The sequence below is a fragment of the Heloderma suspectum genome, chromosome 5, assembly GCF_057233095.1.
Source record: "Heloderma suspectum isolate Gila_16-S chromosome 5, 16-S_ref, whole genome shotgun sequence".
Lineage (NCBI taxonomy): Eukaryota > Metazoa > Chordata > Lepidosauria > Squamata > Helodermatidae > Heloderma > Heloderma suspectum.
Genome location: NC_139462.1, coordinates 41,477,321 through 41,501,791, shown reverse-complemented (window position 1 = coordinate 41,501,791; position 24,471 = coordinate 41,477,321). Strand labels below are relative to the sequence as shown.

Sequence of the window (24,471 nt, the reverse complement as noted above, 5' to 3'; positions counted from 1 at the left end):
CTCACATAGGGCTCCTTCCATGAGCAAAATGTCTTCTATGAGTGCAACCCTCCTTCCAGTCACAGAGCAAAAACATTGGATGCAAGCCTCTAATTTAAGTTATGAATTTCTAAATGGAAGCCTTTAAACTAGCCTTCCTCTACCTGGTGGTTCCACATGGTTTGAATTTCTATTCCCATGGCCAATGGTCAAGAATTCTGGGAGTTGTAGTCCAAAATATCTGGAGAGCACCTGGTTGGGGAAGGCTGCTCTAACAGAATGTATCTTGGTATTTAGATTTTTGGGCCCTACCTAGACAAAGAAGAAGCAAAAAGAAGAAGATGCATGATGACATACATTCAGGGAATAGGAACACTCACCCTGGTTTTGGCATCGATCTGCCCTCCACGATCCAACAAGAGCTTCACCATGTTAGTGTTTCCCCTTTTGGAAGCCACATGCAGTGGGGTGATTCCATTCTACACCATGAAAAGAACAAACAAAAAGCATGATGGACTTGAAGAGGATCAATGGGGATGGCTTTGCGTTTTGACATGATACACTATAGAAGATAAGCAAGGATGTATCACAGCATACAGAAAACAGTAAGCACTATTCTAGCTTGAATTTTTTTTACATTGCAATGATTTGTAAATGCTGCTAAGTGAAACTCAAATATATAGATATATTATACCTACAGGGCGGGGGGGGGGGGAACCCTGATCTGTGTTATGTTTAACATTTTGTTTGCACAAACAGAGGTTTAGTATTACAGGTATACTTCATGTAAACTGGAAAGTGGCAGTAATTTTGTATTAAAGGTTTTACTTATGTTAATTAAATATCAAAAGAAATTTAAATTGCGAATACCTAGATTTACTTAGTTTAAATGTAAAAATATACACCCAAATGTTTTGCCTGACATATGCATATAAATCTCAGGACAGCAATGGGCATATACCATTTTAAATATGCAACTTTTAAAGAGAGCAATCCTATGGCCCCTAGTCAGTGTCTGTGGGGCCATAGAATTGTCTGGATTCCTGGATCTGAGGTCAGAGACACTGCTCCGACCTCAGACTCAGGAGTCCAAGCTCCCCACCCCCTCCCTCTCACAGCCAGAGCAGAGAGAGCCATGCCAGCTGTCTCTGTTGCAAAGGGAGAGGAGGGAAAGGGGGCGATTCTGTGGGTGGGGAGGGGACTATGGAGGCCAGATTATGAAGAATCCTCTGGCCTTCCCAGCTTCCTTCCCTTTCGCTCTACAGAGACCCAGCTAGATGGGTGAAAAAGCCCATCTCGCAACAATGCAGAATGGGGGGAGCACAGATGTGAAGATTGCCTCTGCACTCCTCCCTCTCTACATAGGATGCCCACCAGCCTCCAAGTTCAGAGGATGATAGGCATCCCGATAGGATTGTGCCCTAAGTGTGTGTTTTTGTTTTTGTTTTTGTGGGAGGTGATTCCCTCACTGATTTTTATAGCAACAACAACAAAAATGACCACCAGATTATCAAACATCACTCACACATAGTATGCAAGACAAATAAAATGCCCACATTAGTCAAATTCATAACATTCGAATGTACTTAAATACATAGGCAACATTCAAAGCACATTAGCTCAGACATAATGAAGTCTATTATCATAATGGATGTTAGTATTTAAAATATCCTAATTAGGTTGGATTTTTTTTGTCTCATCTTACATTTTTATCAATTTTCCTTCTATGTATTTTGGGTGGGGATTAGGTCTCTTGATAAGAAACAGGAAAAAGAGATAAAAACTGCTGGAATTTTAAGTGTCAGCAAGAATATGAGACGCTTTCAAGGACATTCCTTTAAATTGCAATACAGTAAAATGCATAATTAAGAAAAACAAATTAGACTGATGCCCCAGTCTAATTGTGTATGCAGGGATGACCCCCTGTAGCCCTGTAAGAAAACTGGTGATCAAATCTTCAGCTTTCAGTGGTAAGGTGGGAGTAGGGGAAACTAACAGCACAATCCTACGCATACATACTGAAAAGTAGGCCGTAGTGAGTTCAAGGGGACTTAGTCTCAGATAAGTGTGTATAAGATGCATCCTAAATAACCATTTATAACACATTATCAACAGCCAATAAATATTTTAATGCCCACCATACCACATCACCATTTCAGTACAATTTAATAAATTGAAAGGCATGCTCAAAACCTGCTGGAATAAATATGTTTTCACTGCCTGCTGAAAAGCAATTATGGAAAGAGACAGATGATCCTGAGATGCACAACAGGAAAGGCCCTGTTCATGGTGGTAGCCATAAACCAAACATCCAATGTTACAGGAGCATACAAACAGGGTTTTATATAGGACAAGGTAGTCCTTAAGGGTTCGAAAGAATATGCGTGCAGAAGTCTGCTTCTATATGCTTATGCCAGCCAGCTGAATTGCAATGTCAATGTACTGGTGAATGGTATACTTTGACACATATTTCCCTGATGATTTAGGGGTAGAAGAATAAAAGCGTCAGAGCCTGTTTATGCATACCAAATATGCATGTATAAAAAGTCATGAACATAAGGTATCCGCTACAATACAGCTTTTCCAGAATGCCAAAAGTGATGTATATGCATGAAATTTACATTATTTTTGTCTATATATGAATGTACTCTGTAAAGATAAAATACATTTATTATAGTCTGCTACTTTCTAATTGTGAAGAATGGCTTATTTGTTGATAATCTCCTGCAGAGTAAATTTAAGGATCATTGGCTTTGAATAAATGTCCAAAACAGATCTGTAAATAGAAATGCCTTAGCATTCCCTATCTGTTGTTGCTGTTGTTTTTAATTTAAAGAAATTGATCTGCTCTTTCAGTGTTCATTCCATGTACATAAAAAGAAAAATATTCATACCCTTGCTGTGAAGTCCACAACAGCTCCTCGGTTGAGCAGAAGTGTTGCTACATTAACATTTCCATAGTGTGCTGCTATGTGCAAAGGAGTGAAGCCACTCTGCAAAAAGGAGACAGTCCTTATCAGAAACCACCAATTTTTGCACAAGAAATATTTAACTTTTAAATCCTGGTGCCATATTAACCCAAAGCTTTAATTCCCCACCACCAATATCAGGTCGCCTACTATTATAACACAACACTTAATAACACTTTTTCATGCACAGGTAACCGAAAGCACTATCTTCAGTTTAGTTATTTAATATTTGAAGACTTTTCATTTTTTATTAGTCCAGACACAATAAAGTCTTTTTTCTTTGGGTCTTCTGAACAACAAAAACTACAAATCCCTTGATTCCAACAGCAAATGATTCTTCTGAGCAGGCTCAGAAGAGTTATTTCAACTTATTTAGTTAGCAGGGTAAATCAGCTACTAGTGGGTCAAGATTCCTCCCACTACATTACCTCCCCTGGGTTTTTGTTTGTTTGTACAGGAGGGCTCGACCATCTGGGGTTTGCAATCATTCTTTGTGAGCCCTCATAAAACCATTCAAAGTTTCTCTTAAAACCCAGATAGGTTTTGATGCCAGCAGAAACATGTTTGCCTATCTATCTCCTGTGGCAAATCTAACTATTGCTTTGGCCAAATGGGGCAGTACTTATTCATACCAAGTATCAAAGCATATTCAAATAAATGGTAGAGCATAAGGGGCAGCATCCAGTGCTGGCAATTTGCCAGCCCTAAATACGTTAGGCTCGTGGGAATGACTGTTAGCACAATAGGAAGCTAGCACTTGCTAGTGCAAGCCAAGAAACTAGCTGAAACTACTGCTCCTGGAACGGGACACATCAGTGGAGCTCTTCCGTGAGTTATGCAGAGCAGTCATGCTGCAGATTGGTATTAATGCAGGCATAGCTTTATATTATATGAAATTATATATAGACCTAATTCAATTTCTAATTCCCAGTTCTTATTATCTCTATATAAAAAATCTGGACCAAAGTAAAAGCAGAATATATCTATCTCTTCTATTTCTGCCATTACTGCATATTTCAAAATGACATAAGATACAGTTTGAACTGTCCACAACAGAAAAAAAATTGCAGCAATTATCCATAAAGTGGGGAGGGGTAGATTAAGAAAGCTATGGTTTTTGGTACCTCGGTTGTCCTATTCACCATCATCTGTTGCAGCATGTTTTGGAAAGAAGAGGAAAGGTATTACAGATTGGCAGGAAGACAGAATTAAGTTGTTCACTGAAAGGAATCATTTTGTTGTTATGGGAAAAAGCATGAGTTAAATTTAAATGTATGCAACCCAGATTACAATAAACCACAAACCAGTATCCCCTTTTAAAGTAATAGAATGGATACAATTCCCTTAGGGCTGCCTAATACAGTACATTTTATAGGTGTACACACAAGACGTTTTTATACATACTCTTCAAAATGCAGCACATTAATGTGAAAAACATATGAATCATACAGCCTGCTGCAAATGGCTGCAGTTTGTCCTGTGTAATGTGTGAAACAGCCCCTGGAAGCACCCACCTTTGGTACCATCCCAACACTGTCAAAACCCCCAAACTACTTTTACCTTAGACTGAACATCAGCATTGTGATCATTCTGGAGCAGAAGTGCTGCTGATTTGGTGTCATCTTTCCTGGCAGCAATATGCAATGCTGGCAACCGCACTTTCCCCTTAGTGTCATTCTCCAGAAGGATAGCCACAGCTTGATTATGTCCTTGCTGCAATGCAACTGCTAGTGGAGTGAAGCCATCCTGTTGTAGTGGAAAGGAGATATACCACATGAATCTAGCAGCGGTGCTGACAGAGCAGGATTTTGGGATAGAAGTCCAGGAGAATGGGCAGGAGCGTCAGGGCTGACTTACCATATCTTGAAGTGAAGTAACACACATTACCATCTAAAGAGCTCCCTATAAGGCCATTAAGTCCAGACTCTAAAATTACCTAACTGTACCACTGAAAGCTGGAACCCATATGGACCTTTCCAGTATCAAGACTCCCACAAAGAGTTGTATCATACTTCAATATGCAAGTAGTTATTAGATTCAGAGTGAGAAATTCAACTTCAAAAACCCAGATCCAAACACTCTGTCTATTGCACAACAGTGATGCCCACGTCCAAATACATTTAGTACTAAATTTCACATCTGAGTGACTGGCCTCTCCAGATATTAAACTTCTTTTAGAAAAGAAAGTTGAAGACAAAAGTGATATTTCCAAGGCTGGTATTATATTAAGTTGGGAAATGGTCTATTGTACCACCCTTCATACAATTTAAGTGGAGCAAACAAACAAAAAAATGTTTGCAGCGCTTCAGGAAAAGATGGAGAAAAATGTTAAACTACAGGTTCTTAAAATATTTTCAATAGCCACAATCTGGAAAATCTCTTTAGTTTTGGTAGGGTTACCAGGTTTCAGATCCTGAGATAGAAGGCTGAGCCTAGGAGCTCAGGAAATGCTGTCATCTAAGACACAGGGCAGCGTATAGGAGTTCTTGGCAGGGTAGAGTTAGGCACGGTGCAACTGGTCAGGGATGGAGCCTGAGAGATATGGAGATGGAGGCAACAGAAAAAGCTCAAACCAAAGTGCATCATGCAGCTCTTATATTTCAGAATGGCGAAAATGCTGAGAAATAGCCACACCTTTGCTTCTGGTCCCTCATCCTGAGATTTAACTCCTTTCCTTTAGCAGGAGGCTAAAACCTTTGCATCAGACCTGGAAAACCCTTGTGCAAAGGAACCCTTGTGCAAAGGCTTCTGTGTGCCCATATTTCAAAAGCAAACTGAAATACAGCAGGAAGAGGATTTTTAGGGAGCAAAGGACAAAAAAAAATTGTCCACACAGTACTAATGATGAATTTGTGGATCGTGGCCTATATTGTTGTTATCTAGCATTGTAAATTTAGTGTCACCTGTTCGAGGTAAAATCAGAGAAACCATAAGCCAGCCTCCCCCAACTTGGTGCCCTCCTGATCTTTTGGACTACAATACCCAGCATTCTTGATGAGGACTGATGTGGGTTGAAGTCCAAAACATCTGAAGGGCACCAGGTTGGGAAGACTGACCCAATTGCTTGGACCAGTGCTCAAAGTATGTGAAAAAAAGGAAGTGAGATAGGTTTCATTTCAAATTAGCCCAAACTCAGTTATGTCTCTTTAAAAAAAGCAGGATGGTTTTAGGTTCACCTCAGAAGAAATGAGATGGCATCTCACCCTGTTTCACACACTGGCTTGGGCTCAAAATAGAACCACAGATCTGGTATTCTTTCCTAGGATATGATCACATTTCCAAATTCATATTATTTGGAGGTGAAACAAATTAATTAGTTGAGTGGGGGAGCAGGGGGAATAACCATACAAAAATTTAAAACCCACATAAAGAGAACTGTGGGCTTCAAGATTATCCAGTGATTCATTTGCAACTGCTGTTTCTGTCCAGTTGCTTAGCAACCACACAGGATTTCATACCCCAGCAAAGCTGCAATGGTAACATGATCACAGTCCATCTCAACAACAGAAAGGATTATTTTAGGACCCATCATCAAATGCAATAGTATCCACTGAATGAAAGGATAGCGAAACAGCTGTTAACAAAGGCGAGCTTGGCTTGAGTGCAACCCTAATAAATTCCATACCATTTTGAATGCCCTGTGGTGGGTTTACTCCATACCACAGAAGGTGACAAATGCAGGAATTGATAAGGGAACATTTCACATTGCACAATTTCTAAAAGTGGAAGAGCATTAAGAGAATTCAGAAATTTGTCCATGTATCAACACTTGTTTGTTTTTACTTCTGTGGCAGGCATTACAACAGTTCAGTAGGAGCAAAATACTTTTTTTAATTTTGGAGGAGTACTTTTGGAGGAATTTTAGTCAATCTTAGAAATTTTAAGAGACAAGTAGAAGGAAGTAGAATAAGCCTCAAGGGTATGTTGGGTCAATGTAACTGAGGTCTCATATGTCATAAACTGTACTTTGCATAGTACCTGGCCAATTGGGATCCGGTTTAGATATTAGACAACTAGCAGTAGCCATGATAGTTAAACTAAATCTCCATGTTTAGAGGATGTATTCCTCTGAATATTAGATGTGAGGGATAAGCAATGGGTGGGGGGAGAGGGCTGCTTGTTGACTTCCAGGAGGTAATTTATCCAGATGCTGGTCTGGTCCAACAGGACACTGTTTACATTATGTTCTTCTACTAACACAGCCCTGCTTAAGAGATGGGCCACTGTATACCACAGCAGCGGATGCCTCAAACAGTCTACAAGGACTGCCATATTCAGATCATCACTGTAGGAATGGGGAAATGACTTGAGTAATTGACACAACTGCACCGAGTAGAGCCAAACGGGTTCCCTTGTTTTCAAGGGAGCTAGGGGTGATGAAACATGTAGACAACATTGGCTGAAAACTAGGGATGTCAGAGAATTCCGCGACGGATCTCGGTGAGGCCGAATGCCAGTGCATTCGGCCCCCCGAAATCCATCGCGGAACGGCCTGCCACCCCCCCACCCCCCGTGGATCCTCCCCGGGACGAGACTTACCTGGGGCGGATGTTCCGGACGGCGGCGGTTGGTCTTCTGACCGGCTGCTGCCGCCGCCATTTACAGTCTGTGTTTTTTTCTTTTTCCCCCCCCATAGATGTGATAGGCTACATAAAGACTTACGTAGCCTATCACATCTGGGTTAAAAAAAAAGAAAAAAGCGTACGCAAATGACGGCGGCTATGGCCGCCGCCATCTGCGTTCCTTATTTTTCGCCGTCTTAGTCTACATCAATATTTATGTAGACTAAGACGAAGAAAAGAAAGGGGAACGCAAATAACGTCCAGTACACTATTTGCGTTCCCCTTTCTTTTCTTCGTCTTAGTCTACGTAAATATTGACGTAGACTAAGACGGTGAAAAATAAGGAACGCAAATGGCGGCCTCCATAGCCGCCACCATTTGCGTACGTGTTTTTTTGTTTTGTTTTTTTTACCCAGAGCCCTCTGTGGCCGGAAATCTGGCTGCAGACGGCTCTGGCCTGGGACTGGCCGGCTGCTCCGTGGAACCGCTGCGGAGCACAGCCGGCCGTCGAGGATTCCGAGGGGGAGGACCAGATCACCTCCCCCCCATCGAGGATTCCAGGGGGAGGGACGGAACGCTTCCCCCCCCATGAACAGAATCCGCAAAAAAGTAAGTCACTTTCGTACATCCCTACTGAAAACTCAGAACAAATCCAATTGAATATAGGGTAGAACCCATTAAAAGGCCTACTCTGTGGCAGTGACAGTAGTGAACAAATTATTCTTTTCTGCCTTCATTGTGTCTGCACAGTGTCACACAGCACAGCCTTTCAGGGACCTATTACATTCTGGCTCACAAGAAGAAAATGTAGACACTCAATAGCCTGTTGTTCCCAATTTGCACAACACTTTGCCAATAAAACTGCTGTGCCAACTTGGATGCCATAGTTGGTACAGGTCCAGTTGATATAATTTTGGCCTCTGCTCTGCTTTTCTGGTTATAATGGATACTTTTCTATTAGTATAGGCTGAGGATGTGGACAGGAGAGCTAAGACCTACCATCTGTGCACTTGATCCTTGCCCTTCCTGGCTTATAAATGTATCCAGGGGTGGGTGACTGGATGAGTGGGGAAGGGTTATGGAGAATACCTCTTTACAGCAGGGTGTGATTCCATCATTCCTAAAAGGGGAGGTAGTGAAACTTTAGTTAAAAAACCCTCCCTGGATAATTTCCAGGTAGTCTCCCAGAAGCCCCTGCCAGTATGACCAATGCTCAGTTGAAGTTCAAAACATCTGGAGAACTAATTTCTGCCCAACCCTGAACTAGTTCCATTTCAATCTGGCTTCAGGCCTGCTTATGGGACAGTAACTGCTTTGGTCACCTTGGCAGATGATCTATGCCAGGAACTGGACAGAGGGACTGTCTCTCTGTTGGTTCTGCTGTACCTCCCTGTGGCTCTCAATACCATCGACTATGGTATCGAAAGCAACAGAGGGGGCCAGCAGAACCATCACAGAAACAGTCCCCCTATTCTGGGCTGCCTCACTGGGATAGGACTTGGAGTCACTGCTTTACAGTGGTTCCAGTCCTTCTCAGAAGGGCATATTAAATTGGGGTCTCTCATGATTTGATGAATGTAATAAACAGCACTACAGGGAGAGGAGGAGGAATAATACTTTGTGCTATGCCTTAAAGAATGCAGTACCAGATAGCACTGAGATTAAGGAATTGACAGGAATCAAGGCTTGGAAACAGTATGTTAGAAGTTATTGTACTGTCTAGGATCTCAGTGCTGAACTACAGGTTACACATAGCATCTGCTTCTTTCCCCTGATTTTTTTTTTTTAACTGAAAAGCACTTCCAATCTGTTATTGGGAAAGGAGGAACTATGGAGAGGAAAAGGTTACTCAGCCCTTTCCTTTCTTCCATTATATCTGCTCAAAATATGCCCCCCAACTGATTTCTCACCACGAGGGGAAAAGTTATGTATCTTTCCCCCTATACTATAGGTGACAAATCAGTTCAAGGTAAGGAGTGGGAATGATTTTGAGCAGACAAGGGGGAGGAAAGGCAAGCGTAAAGCAGCCCCTCTCTTTTCACCGATCTTTCACTCCTGATGACAGCCTTTAAAATTGCTCTTTGGGGGAAAGAAGTCAGCAGAAAATAACAAGAAACGCATGCAGGTAATACAGGGGTGGGCAGCTTCATAGAGACCGGATGCCAATTTTTGCCCCCTGACACCACCAAAATCATCAGTGCTGCACTGCTGAATTATGGTGGTACGGCAGCAGCAGACTGCCCCTACCCCGCATTTTCCCTTTGAAATAAGGGGTGCGTCAGTGTGTGCTTTGTTTCAATGCTCTTGGAAGACCTTGATTTGCCATTAAAACCTTGTTTTAAAGGTGAAATGCAGCATTTTGGAGGCTGCACCACCAAAATTTGGCAGCAACTTGGAGGTGGCATTTTGGGGGAAGGTGGGGGCCACAAAATAGTTTGGGGGAGCATGTGGCCTGTGGGCCATGTATTGCCCATCCCTGATGAAATACATTGGCCTTCATGATTTTTAAGACAAATTAAATTAAGGGAACACCTGTAAAGAAAAGAGCTGAATACTGCACCTCAGTAGCAGTGCTCTGGTTGGCTCCATTTTCCAGAAGATATTTCACTACTTCAATGTGGTTCTCTTGAGCAGCCATGTATAAAGGAGTGAATCCATTCTAGGATAAAACACAACAGAACGTATTGCAGTGGGGGCCAATAAGTAAAGAATATATTTTAAAAATAGATATTACAGAGTAAGCCAGAGCTGTGGGAAAAGTAATTTACCAAGCAAAACAAGCAGAATCCAAAAGGAAAAAAAACACCTTGTTGCACTAAAAAAAAACACCTCAGCGCTGACAAATACAAAGTTCAACTGTTTTAATTGAGGTATGCCATACAATAAATGCTTTAAAAATTCTGCATCAGTACTAGACATTGACAGAAACTGTGCTTTGGTGAAAATACTTGAAAATACAGTGCAATCCTATGCATGTCTACTAAGTTCAATGAGGCTTACTTCAAATAAGCATGAATAGGATTGCAGTCTAAGGATTATACTTTTAGGGCGCAATCGTATGCATGTTTAGACAAGAACTCCTACAACTCTCAGACGTCCTTAATCTCTTAACCAGTTATAGTACAAAATGTTTTGTGAGCTCAATGAAACAAGCCATTGAAGTATAAAAGTCAAAGCTGTTTGGTAGTGATTTAGAAACTTTGTGTGATTTTTTTTTACAACTTAGTATATTCTCTTGGAATTCTTTTTCAAGACATTTAAGGTAATGTGGAGTACACTGGGAGAATTCATTATTACACCACTTTCTTCATGTAAAAACAGGAATGTAAAACTGGCAATAAAGTTTTATTAGGACTGACACGGAAAGGAAGAAATCTATTTATTTATTGCTTTTATTTAACTGAAGGCAGCCCATTAAGCATCATAAAACCATGGCCTCAAGAGAAACTGCAGATATGGCACAAATCTAAAATAACATAGAAAAGCTAACAGTATATGACTCTTTAGTAAAATGAGCTGGCCATATAGACTGTAACATGTGTATTAGTATTGGATCATGACAGAACTGGATTTTCTGACCAGTACAATAGCATAATATGCTAGATGACCATCATTACAAATGGTCTGATAGGAGCATAAGATTCAAACCCTCAGGGATTGCTTTGGCATGGTCACCAAACAGTTTAATAAAACTCCCATCATCTTTAAGGATTCAAGTCTTACAATGCCACAAATTAGAAGAAATAGTTTTGACTAGGATATTGAAAAAGTAAAATGATGTAATTAAGTTGCTAGGCATTTTATGTTGGATCATAACTACTAATCTTTACAAATGGCATGCAAGCATGTAATTTAGTAAAAACAGAAAATATATCATTTTCATCTCTTGACTGATTCAACCAACATGAAAAATCAAGGGACAAATAATAAAAATCTAGAATAGATGATAGCTTATACAACATTAGCTTTTCATTGTGTGGGAACCTATAAATATAGAAGGGTACACATTTACCAAATTATTCAGCTATCAGCCATATGAACTGAATCACTATATTTTAAACTTGTGTGTGTAAGGGCACATATTTACTTACACAGACATATGCCAACTTATTGTGTCCAGTAAAAGGTAAATTAAAAATGATCAATAATCAGAGTTCCAAAGTTTGGAATATTAACACGGAGCACACTCAGGGATGGGCAACATGTGGCCCTCCAGATGTTTTGGCCTACAACTCCCATCATCCCTCACCATTGGCTATGCTAGCTAAGAGCTGCCTACAACTCCCATTGTCCCTCACCATTGGCTATGCTAGCTAAGACCTGCCTACAACTCCCATCATCACTCACCATTGGCTATGCTAGCTAAGAGCTGATGGGACCCATAGGCCGAAAGATCTGGAGGGCCAGAAGTTGCCCACTCCTGCCCTAGATCAACACATAAGAACATTAGAAGAGCCATGCTGGATCAGACCAAGGGTCCATCTAATCCAGCATTTTGTTCACACAGTGGCCAACCAGCTGCCCACAAGCAGGACATGAGTGCAACAGTACCCTCCTGACCACATTTCCCAGAAATTAGTGTACATAAGCATACTGCCTCTGAAACTGGAGGTAGCGTAGAGCCATCAGGACTAGTAGCCACCGATAGCCACAGACATAACATCCCTCTACCAACAACAGTATGTCAGGGACAGCTTTGCCTCCACCCCGTTGCAGGATGGAGCACAAGGCTTGGGAAGTACCCAGTTTACACCTCATGCCAAAGGGCCTGTGGCATTTGCATAGGTTTGCACATTTAAGGAGTTTGCACCTTTCCCTCAGAAGCAGTTTAGACTGCAGCCCTGCGCACCCACCTAACACTAACCAGTGTAGGTATCGCTGGTCACCCTGTTGGCTGAATAGAGATTTTTTGGGTGCCTTGCCCAGATTGGTCATTGAGATGGTACTTTATCTAGCCTAGTTTGCTATGTTTCTTGCAGCAGTTGGTTTACACTGGTTCATCTTTCATTTAATTAGGCTGCAACTGGCAGGTCCTCTGTGGAAAGAGAGGAGTGAGACATGCAGTCAATGCTGATAAGGGCCTGAGACACTGTAATGAGACACTGTAACCAGTCCTCCCTAGCCGGTTACCCTCCAGATGTTTTTGACTACGACTCCCAGCATTCCCAACAATTGGCCATGTTGGCTGGGGCTGATGGGAGCTGGAGTCCAAAACATCTGGAGGGCTGACCTAAACCAACCCCTCACAGCTTACTTGGTCGAGAACATCTGGGAGGGTAGCTCTCTCGGACTCTGATAGCTTCATTGACTTCAAGGGTGTATCAGCTAGAATGGGTGGATGGTGCTCTTGGGAACTTCATTGGCACATCTTTATGGTGTTTAAATTTGAATTGCAGACTTGTTTCAGGTCTGGAGCCAGGTTGGAGTTGCCCATATGAGATAGACAGTGGGAGGTTGTCACCTTAGAATTAGGAACCCACATTGTGGTAAGGCAGAACACATAACATTTTAGTCTGTTGCAGATCCTTTAAAGTTAATTAACAATTCTCTTTGACATTGTTGAGGCCTTCCTGCAAGCCAAATGCACTTGTATTCTGCCTTCATTATATGGTTCTGTTTTACAAGTAAAATAAGTAAGGGCAGTAGGTATTAGCATGCAAGCATGCAAGGGCTGGGAGGAGCTAGTGCATCTTATCAAAGCATCTTATGCTTTGTTCCTAATTTTTCAAGTATGATTAATGGCTAGGATAACACCAATTTGTGTGACCCAAGCTACCAGTGAAAAGTCAGTGGGCAAGACCGTGTACAACACAGTCTTTTAGTAATTATGTCAAGCCCCTTCCTATTCAAGATACTTAAGTACTGATCTACCAGCAATTACTTCAGAAGAAGGCAGGTTTCTTAAAATGCTTAGATTTGTTTTTTTCTAATAGTCCTAGTGAAAGATGTTCCTAAGAGTCCTAAGATAGTCTGTATGGTTTCACTAGTGATAAATGACTTCTGCATCTATTTTTTTCCCAATTTCTTACATAATGCTTCCTTGGAACAAAGTCAGATGGAATTAAAGACAGAATTAAGATTAGTAAGAGGAAACAGACATAAATGTTTCTACTGGCAGAACAAAAGTAGAGGAAAGAAAATGAATAATTGTGAGGGATTACCTTAATTGCTCATTGGAAGGACAGATACTGAAACTGAAGCTCAAATATTTTGGCCACCTAATGCAAAGAGAAAACTCCCTGGAAAAGACCCTGATGCTGGGAAAGATTGAAGGCAAAAGGAGAAGGGGATGGCAGAGGATGAGATGGCTAGATAGCATCACCGATGCAATGAATATGAACTTGAGCACACTCCAGAAGAGAGCGGAGGACAGGAAGGCCTGGCGTGCTATGGTCCATGGGGTCACGAAGAGTCGGACACGATTAACGACTGAACAACAACAACAACAATTACCTTAATACATTATTTGTGGAGACCTGAAAGAAATTGCAAGGAGACCTTTCGATCTGATTTCTAAGGGTACTACCCATTGCCAGTCTTCCTTGTAGCATGTGCATTATGATTATACAAAATATGCCATCTGATGAGGATGGTGTATTACTCAATCCAAGCCAGACAGCAATGTTATCCAGGCACTTGGTGTTCATGACAATCAATCTCCTTTTGCTTGATTCTAACAGGCTTGCTTCTACATCCTGTTACAATTTGCCAATTTCTGCTGTTGCTGGATGGATCCATTTGTCCTGATTTACCTATGGACCTATATAAAGCATGCTCTATGTTGTCTCACAATTGCTCTTTTTTCATTTTGTAAGAGGAAAGCCAGTACAATACTGACAATATGAAATCCTCACAATGAAACAGGACAGCAGCAAGATCTGGAAACATGAAATTGATGTTGAAAAGCTGCATAGAGTGATAGAGGCTGCCCTATTCTGTCTGTAATAGGTCCATCGAGACATATGAGAATACACAAGACTAACTGGCCCAAGGACTTCAGTAAAACCATAACTTGTTTTTGCTGTTTTGTATTTTGCTATGTTGTATTTTGTTTTTTGCTATTTTATATGTCTCCTTCAACTGCCCTCCAGTCGCTTCTGATTCTGAACATATACATGAATAGTTAATTTCTATCAGCTACAGCCTCCATGATAGAGTTCATTAACTATGAAGATATCACATCGCTGTTATACTTTTGTCATACTCTTTCATAGCTTTTATCCCATTAGAAACATATTGTGATTATAATTAACCAGTGTTACAGTTTGAGGAAGACAAGAGAGTAGCAGAAGAATGGTTTAGCAAATGGGGTTATCCTTGATTTAATTATATAGTCACAGTAACAGTCCTGAGTTATAAGAGATTATATACTCATGCCATGACAGACACGGTCATTTAGCATCAGGAGGCCACTAGATGTTATCCTCATCCTAAACCAGGAGTGGGAAACTAAATTGGTGTGAGGAACTGGATCACCACCACTACCCGCAGGCCAAATGATGTCCGGGTGCATGGCTTTGGTGTTCTCTAGCATCCCATTGATGAGTGAAGCGGCCATGGCTGGAGGAACACTTCAGCTGCCAGCTCAGTTGGGGATTTTCAGGGTTCCCCTTATAACCTGGACACCCTGAGCAACTTCTTAAGGATCTCTTGCCTCCTTAAGAGTCCCACCTTCCTTCTTTTACCTCCCCTTTCCAATAACGTGGGGTTCAGGCTGTAGGTGTGGGGTGACTGACACTCTAGACACAGGGTTTAACCACAACAGTTTACTGGTAAATTAAAGCAAGCAAATCACAACTAAAAGTATTTACGCAATAGAGCTAAGTGATTTTAAAAAAGGCCTTAAGAGAAAATAAAAGTTGCAAAATGCAAGTTCCTTTACCCTAGCTATACTTAGACTTCTCCAGGCTGCTTCTTCCTGCTTCCTCTTCAGGCTCTGATCACCTTGACTTGACTCTTACTGGCTCTTTTTCTCCCTTATATATACCTTCCTCCCTTAAAACCAAAAGTACTGCTTCAAACCTGAAGAAATGAAACTTAACTGGGGAAATGAAACTATGCCTCTCAAGGCTACCCCCTCCCAACAAAAAATTCCAGGCCTCTACACCTGACCTTTGCTGCTGTAGGCCTCAAACCTTCACACAGATGCTTCATCCATACAGCACCTTCCACACCCCAGCTATTATGTTTGATCTGTGACTGGAGATAACAGTTGGGATAACAGTTGGCCCCTAGAGGAATTCATGAAGATTCAACAGGCTGGATGGGGAACCTCCACAGGCCAGTTTAGATCCATGGCCTAGAGGTTCCCCTCCCATGTCCTAAGCAATCTCATCCTTCATTAGCTATAACTGGGGCTAATGTCACAGGACTCTTGAATCTGGAAATATCTGTAAACTACTGCTACAACCCTAAACATATCTATGGTAAATGAACTCTACTGAACTCAACAGCACTTACTTCCAAGTCAGTCATCTTAAGACTGAAGCATAAATAATCTGCATTAGCTATATTTTTACTTCTCTCTTTGTTGAAATATGCTGATCTAGCAGTCCTTGAGTTCCTCATCTTCAATTCTATGAGCATGGTTAGATTACTAAACATATGAAGAAAATATTTACCCAATATCCTGTTGTTTTATTTCCATCCACTACTTTACAAATATATATGTGATCCTGACAGTATTTCTTTTCCACTTGATTAGTGCCCATGGCATAGAAAAATATGCTAATGCCATTTATGAAATTTGATGGCTATAATTCTAGTAGGAATTTCTTCTGCAGCTGCCAACTATGTAACATGCAGAAAACAATAAAGATAGATTTTGGAATGTTACTTGATTCTGCTTGTTATGAACACACTCATATCCTGTTTGATATACAATGATCGTAAACATTTGCACTGGTATATCTGTCAGAAATAATGACAGTAACCTATCCTTAAAAACTGTAGATATTGCACCTGTTAATAGAAGTGTGAATTTTTTTTAAAAGCTTTGGAGAGAACACACAAGCAGTTGTGCAAGCATAATGCACAAGTGTTTGCCCAATGAAAAGATTTGCAGAGCTCTGCTAGTGCTAATGCTAATATGACACCATTGGATACTGCCAAAGATCTCTATGCCAAATATTTTAAAAAATGAGATTTTTTTTTAAAGACTAGAAGAGAAAGCTTAGTTAATAACGAATCCCTTAATAAAACGCCCAATGCAGCTAAACTTGATGAGTCTCCACTAACCATATGACACAACACTTAGTAGCATCACAGGACAAAGAAGGTGGCTGTTGTGTAATGGAGTTGCCTGCTGGTGATAAATGCTCGTTGTTTTAATTACCAGTTCAAAAAGTAATTATACATCTGAGGGTCAAAGTAATCAACCAGATTGTCCTCTGTAGGTTGTTGCTGTTGTTTGCTAAATGCAGTACAATTCTTGCCATACATACTGACTTCCATTTACAGCTACTGTGTGCATGCGTGCGTGTGTGTGCGTGTGCGCGCGCATGCATATTATAGACCTGACAAAGCATTAAAAATATTATTGGTTATATTCATTCAAAAACATTTTACATAATCGCCTTGCTATAAAAAATTCAGAATAAGATTCTTACATAAAAGCCACTTCTGAATTTTTAACATATCCCAAATGACACAACACTTGACAGAGTTTTGAGATCCAAATTGTTACTTATGTCTTCCTGTGAGCCCAGTGAGATTTTTTTTCCTTCACATTTGGTCTTTGAACAGCAGACTATTATGCCACATTGCAAGCTACTTTTGAAAGTCCCTTCAGCTTCAAAAGTGGCTTGCTATGTGACATGGAGGGTGCTGTTCAAGTCTAAAACCCCTTTTGATATGTGGAACTAGTTGGCTAGTGGTTCTTTATATTTGCCCAGAAGTTCTGATATATATGGCATGGAAAGACTCAACACCCTGCCCTCTCCTCTGCCTGTTTTCTATAGTGGTGATAACAAGAACAACATGTAGGGTTGTAGGGTTATTTGAGGTTTATTTAACCCTCAACCAACCCCTAACAAGGCGTTTGGATGACACAACAAACAATGGCACCTCCCTGACAGGGACTGAATATTCAAAATGACTGCCGGCACACACCACCACTTACTGTGGCTTAAATAAGCCATGGTGGGTTGCAGTGATTGTGTGAACCAGTGTCGTAAGAGTACAAAGCACTTTCCAGAGTGACTTAATCCAGACAGGTCCCTACTCCAAGGTGCTTACAATCTAAATTTAGGTATCAGGCAGGGGGTGAGGGGAGACAACATGAGGAAGTTTAGAGAGAATGGTAAATAAGGCATACATGAAATGTTGACAACTATGGTGTTGAGCCAAAGACTTCACAGTAAACATAGGTTTTGACCTGAGGTTTAGAAGAATCAGGTGACACCACAGGTACTCTAGGCATAACCAGCAGTGAAGAAGAATAGGCATACCAGTTCAAGGGAGTAAGAGGCAGTTGTGAAATTAAAGGTAATAGTGTTGGTGAAGGGAAGGGAAGCCACAAGTGAAGAAGGATATCTCAGAATATGAAGGCAAACTGAAAGGGGACCCTGGAGGCATCAAATCCTTACATTGCTTACCCATCCCTTTCCACATCCAACACAAACTCCATGGGTTGCAGCCAATGCTGGCTGTCCACCAGTGGAACAGAAATTGCTGTTGGAATGGCTCCTCTCCAGCACCCCGCAAATCTGGTCTGGAGGGTTAGGAGATCCTCCGGAGCACAGCCAGGGGGCATGCAAGGGTCTACAAGGGAATGTCCACACACACATGTTGGATTTAACTCCTGGATTTAACTCCTCACACTTTAAAATTAAGGCAGGCAATTTAAGGCAAGCAACAGATTTGTGTGAAGTTATTAAGTTTAATTGCTCCAATGGGAGTGCTCAAAGCTGGCAACAGCACTTAAAAAAGGGGTTTAAGGCACTGAACTGTAAGTCAAACGAATACTATTTCTGCTGTTGTAGTTGAAAGACATAATGAAAGGGCACATATCATCAGGATCCTATAAACTTTTATTTTGCATTATGTCTCATAAGAGGATTTTATCTCAACAGGAGATTCCCTTTCTCTACAAGGGTAGGTTAAGGATGTTTTACCTGCTTTACTGAAGAGATCACATTCCTTGTTACTAGACTGTAAATATCTAACCATTAGAAGTCTGTCTGTCTGTCTTTCACATTGTTTTTTCCCCTTGTTTCCAGCCTCCAATTCAGGTTTTTTTTTAATTAGAAAAACAAACAAACAAACAAAATGAAAACATGGGCAGTTACTCAGATGAAATTTTGTGGGACAGTACATTTGTAAGACAAATTCCATTTTGGAAGGCACATTTGCAAAGCTACTGGCTAAAGATATTTATTGTAGTGATAAAGATCAGTCTGCAAAGTCCAGCAAACCCTGTGATGCATTTTTCACAGCATTTTACATATATATTTAGTGCAGTGACATTTCTCTCTGAATAAAATGAAAAGAAGACAGCCATAAACTAGATGAATTATTCCGCCTTACAAAGATGGCCTTACCATTAGGCAGACTGAAGTGACTACCTCAGGCAGCAGATGCCTTGAGTGACAGCTGTGAGGTGATTTCAAAGACCCCAGAAGAAGTTGGCCAGTGGTACCCAGAGTTGTTGCTCCTATTTGCTGTGTAAGAAGGCTAGCCTGACAACTGGTGATGCAAACACCAATTCTGCATCAAGCTGGACATTGCAGCTTTTCATATGTTGTTTTTATCCTAGTCCAATGGTTCTTTCAAAAAAAATTCTTTTGCAATTATTTTAAAGTTCAACTTTACTTTTACTAAACTATTTTGGGACTGGATTGGCAAGCAGTTCTAAATGCCAGATCTTGCAATGTAAGAATCTCTTCAAAATAAATGTTCACCACATGAAAATCATATAGCAAAGCCTCTCTTAATTGTGTCAAAAGAGTTTATGAAGTTCATGCTTATGCACACTGCTGGAATAAAAACTCTTCCTTCTCTTATGGTGAATTGGTGGGTGCCCTTTCATTGTTTTGGGGGGATAGAGGACCAAAACATCTGGCCACCTGTGAGAGCAGTTAGATGAGTGACCACATGTGGGAGGGCCTTCTCTGCAGTGGCCCCACACCTTTGGAATAAGTTGCCATCAAGGGTCTGCCATGTTCCATCATTGCAGGCTTTTAAAAAGGTCTTGAAAACATAATATTTTACCTTGGCCTTCTCCCGATATGATTGCTGTTGTTGCTGTTTTTATCATTGGTTTTTATTGCCGTTTATGTTTTTATCACTCTTAATATCTTAATGGCTCTGTGTTTTATTGTTGTAAGCCACCTTGGGAGGCACCTTAAAAAGCAGCCAAGAAATATTTTAATAATTAGATTTTAAAAAATAAATGTTTCAGCTCCCCACCTTGAAATCCCACATGCTGCTTTGAGGAGGGGGAAACGGGCCACTCCAAAATCAAAAGAATCCCAACACTGTGGGCAAAAACAAGCATTAATTTAAATCTGTGTCTAGCAGCTACCGTTATTCTTATTTTTTACTTTAGAGTAGGCACAGGGGGCACAGTTTGGATCAGGACCCTAATATGGGTGTTTGGAGGACTTTTAAGATCTGGATGAGGCTCCCCGGGCTCATTTACAGTAAAAATGAGCAAAAGATGTAGCTGCTAGACCCAGATTTAAAGTAATTGGTTTTGGCCCTCTGTGATCCTAGTGCTTCTGTGTTCACCAGAGAAGCATAGTGAAAATTTAATTTTCACATACTAAAGGGATCAATAATTACTTTCACCTGCAGTTGAAATCAATTTTTAAAATGAGCTAGAGGTTGATCTAGAATAAATACACACAGTTTCACATGAATTCGTAGATTAGCTCTTAATTTTATTAAAAATTAATGCTGAGCCAATGGTGTATATCATATCACAGAGTAAGGGTGCAATCCTATTGAGATAGACGGCCGACTCCAACTTCCTCTGAAGCTGGAGCTTGGAGGTGACCGCCTATCCAATGCAGGGCAGCTGAAACATGGGGGAGAGGATTCCTGCCGTGCTCTTATTGACCTACAGTTTACCTTAGATGCCGATTTCATGCATCTAAGTGCAGCTTCAGGGAGGGGGCGGGAACAGGGCTGGGGGCCGCAGAGGAAGCTGTCTAAAACAGCTTCCATGGTCTCCTCCCCTCCCCGCCCCTCCCCTTTTTGCCCTGTCTGTGCTCCATGTTATGAACAAAGACAGACATGGAGGGGAAGCTGCCGCGGTTCTCTCCGCCCCAACTATGACGGGGAAAGGGAGGGAGAGAGGAGCACAGTTTGCCGGCTATGAGCTCGTAGTGCTGTTTATGAGCTTGGAACTGGGAAATCGAAAAATCCTATCTCCCCCAGGTGCTGTCTATGGGACATAGGATTGCTCTCTAAGTGTAGTATATTGAGTAAGGGACCGAGATATGAACCAGGAAGTCACCAGTTCAAATTTCACCTTTGGCATGACCTCACTAGGTAACCTTAAACAAGGCGCTATTTTCTTAGCCTCAACCCCCATGGGGACTTTTTTTCCTATATGCGAATAATAATACTGGCCTAGCTTACAGAAGTATTGAAAGGCTTACAATATAATTAATGTAATGCGCTATGAACACTTGATAATTCTATATAAATTCTCAAAAACCCAGTTCAGATGTAACAACCTCATTAGCTTTCTCCATCTCTTGTAGAGGGTATGGGGCTGTGTGCTAGCCCTGTGCCTAACATCCCCACATGCCAGCCCCACCCTCTCCACTCTCAGCCTTCCCACATTGAATGGGAAGATCTGAAGGGGGGTTGATTGAAACCTCCCTGTGATGGGGACCCCTGATAAAGCAGCCTCCTTCGGATTTTCCTACTCAGCGCAGAAAGGTTGGGCATAGAATTGATGGGCATGTTGGGGGCAGAGCTGGTGTGTGGGAGTACATTGGTATTTCCAGTGCACGTATTGGTATTTCCTGTTTAGGCATAACGCTTGAACAGGTGCAAAGTGGGAAAGTATCCAAAATGGACCCATGAATGGAAGAGACATGTCTCAAGATGCTGGAACAATGATTTGCAAAAAAAAAAAAAAAGCCCAACACATTTCGGCCTTTTTATTTGAAGACCTCCTTCAAGGGGTTATAAAAACAGAAATAATAATATTTCTATAATAATGTCTCCTACTAAAATTCACTGGTGACTCCAGGGTTTTAACAAACCATGAGAGAAGCACCAAAGTCAAGTGTGCAAGGGGAGGAAGGAATTGGAGGGATAAGGAGGAAGTGTACAGGCAGATGCTCACTCCTGCCCTGATGAACCATGGTTTATCAGACGAACAACCCCCATGTCTAAATCAGACATAACTATTTTTTTTTATTATTTTCCTGCCATTATTGGAAAGTTGGTGTATGGGATGCCTAGAGCTTCCTTGAATTGTGAAAGGGTAGGGGAGAGTTAATGGCCTGTCACTTCATTAAATAAACCCTAGTTGTTATTAGGAGTAAAACAAGTAGCAAGGTAGCACATTTAAAAGGCCTGAGAGAATAAAAAGTTTTAATCTGGCACTGGAAAGTCACTCAGTTAGCACTGGGGAGACCGCTATAGAAAAGGCATCCCACGATTCAGGGGCCGCCACAGAGAATGCCCACTCATGAGTAGCCACCTGCTGAATCTCAATATGCGGGGGCCCTCAAAGCAGGAACATATGGAAAGAGACAGTCCCTGTGGTCCCAAGCTATGAAGGGGCTTACAGAATAAAGGTAAAGGTGTCCCCAACCAGTCGTGTCCGACTCTAGGGTGCGGTGCTCACCCCCGTTTCTAAGCCGAAGAGCCAGTGCTGTCCGAAGACGCTTCCATGGTCATGTGGCCAGCATGACTGAACACCGAGGTGCACGGAACGCTGTTACCTTTCCCGCCGAGGCGGTACCTATTTATCTACTTGCAATTTCTTGCTTTCGAACTGCTAGGTTGGCAGAAGCTGGGACTGAAGACGGGAGCTCACTCCATCACGCAGCACTCGGGTCTCGAACTGCTGACCTGCCGACCTTCCAGTCTGCAGTTCAGCGTCTTAACCACTAAGCCACTTTAATTTGAGTTGGGAAATGAACCAGAAGTGAATGGAGAAGATACAACACTGGCATACTATGATCATAGCAGTCGGTTCCAGCATTACAGTAATCTAAGCAGGAGAACATCAGAGCATGGATCCCTGATACCAGACTACCATCATCCAGGTAGGGTTGTGTTGGAATACCACTGATAAAGCACAAGGAAACTTCCAGAAACAGCATCTATCTATCTGTCCATCTGTCTATCTATGCCCTGAATCTGGGTGTCTTTATTATCTGAGTCAATTCAATTTGGATCAGAATTCAAGGACCAAACATCTGTTATGATGACTGTAGATGGTGCCTGGAACATTTAGTGCTACCAATAAATGTGCTGAAAAACTGGAATAATAATTATATGCTCCCTGTGAAGATGATTTTTTTTTTTTTTGGCATTTCTTCACTGAAATAGGATTCAGATTTTAAAAAAATGCATGACAGAGCCAAATGACTGTACTTTTACACTGGCACTGTGTATTAAATCTTTTGGAATAAACTACTAAACCAAACAAAAAAAATCATGGTAATTATTTAGTTAGGACAAGGGAAAAGCAAATAGCTCCGAGCTACAAAACAAAATCATGAAGCATTCCCCATCATTCAATTCAAGGAGGTAGGGATACAAAGGGGAATAAATTAGCTGATATTTGCTTCCATTATTTTTACCAAAAAACAAAAATTAAAAACTTGCATGGGTGTATTATAATCTCATACTTTGTCTCTCTTCTTAATATATTTATATTATATAGGCTTGATCTCTGCAAGGTGGAAGGTAAAGCATTTGATATGGGCAACTGGTTTGGGAAGAACCAAGGAAGGGTTGGTTTCTTACCAATTGTTAAATGAGACTTTGGAGAAGAGTTTGGGATTAGTGGAGGGCCTAGCCCTCTCCCCGACCCCGCATTCCCAACTTCTTATTCTTCAATTTCTCTTTGCTACTTTGGTTTTCACCAAAGATATTGGGCCAGTTCACACAATCAAAGTAAACCACCATGGATTATTTAAGCCAGGCGCAATTTCCATAATCACCACCCAGACGTGGCTTGTTGTACTGTCCAAGCCCAGGTGGTATGGCCTGTTGTGGGGGGGGGGGGACTAACCCTACAACAGCCCTGCATGGACCCAGCCCACACCACAGTTTAAATGGTGGCTTATTTTGATTGTGTGAACCAGGTCATTGACTGGATTCACATCACACGTCGTGACTTATTTAAGCTATGGTAAGCTGTGGTGGCTGTAAGCACCATCCTGAATATTCAACCCCTGACTGTGGGTTGTCATGTCCTGTGAACTTGTCTGGAAGGGGTTATGCAAGAGTTAAGCAACTCTTGCATAACCTTAGAACAGACCATGGGTTATGCAAGGTTTATTTAACCTATGCCCTGTTCTAGGGCCATGTTGTTTAACCCTCACATAACCTATGGGCTGTTCTTGTTTAATACTTGCATAACCCCCACCAGCCAAGTTCGTATGACACAACAAGGGTGAATATTCCAGATGGTGCCCATGGGCACACAGCTCCTCATGGCTTAAACCTCTCTACCAACTACAGAATAATCGGTAGAGGTGAATAAGATAATACTTTTGTTGAGAGCTAAAATAGCAGAGGAAAGTTAAAGGGATATGCTTGGCTTATGCTGCTCTGTGTCTTTGTTCTCCCCCCCCCCCCCGGGTGTCTCTTAATACCTTCGCGTTATATACACTGTGAATCTTCACTAGAAGAAATGGGCTCATCTTGTTATGCAATACTGCTGCCTACTATGAATCAATTGTGGGGCCATAAATCTAGACAAACAATGTGCTATCGTAGACTTATAATAAAACACAGTAATGGGCTGCCTCCTACAGCTCAAT

The 24,471-nt window shown here is 41.4% G+C and overlaps 1 protein-coding gene across 1 annotated transcript in view; it reads right to left on the bottom strand.

Annotated features, from left to right (window-relative positions):
• Positions 1-24,471, bottom strand: part of ANK2 (ankyrin 2) — a 208,070-nt gene that overhangs the window by 141,158 nt on the left and 42,441 nt on the right. The window contains exons 5-9 of the mRNA XM_084859756.1: positions 10,071-10,169; positions 4,509-4,694; positions 4,073-4,096; positions 2,874-2,972; positions 360-458 (exon numbers count right to left, since the gene is read on the bottom strand). Of these exons, the coding sequence (XP_084715882.1) occupies positions 360-458; positions 2,874-2,972; positions 4,073-4,096; positions 4,509-4,694; positions 10,071-10,169 (507 nt within the window). The remainder of the gene's footprint in view (positions 1-359; positions 459-2,873; positions 2,973-4,072; positions 4,097-4,508; positions 4,695-10,070; positions 10,170-24,471) is intronic.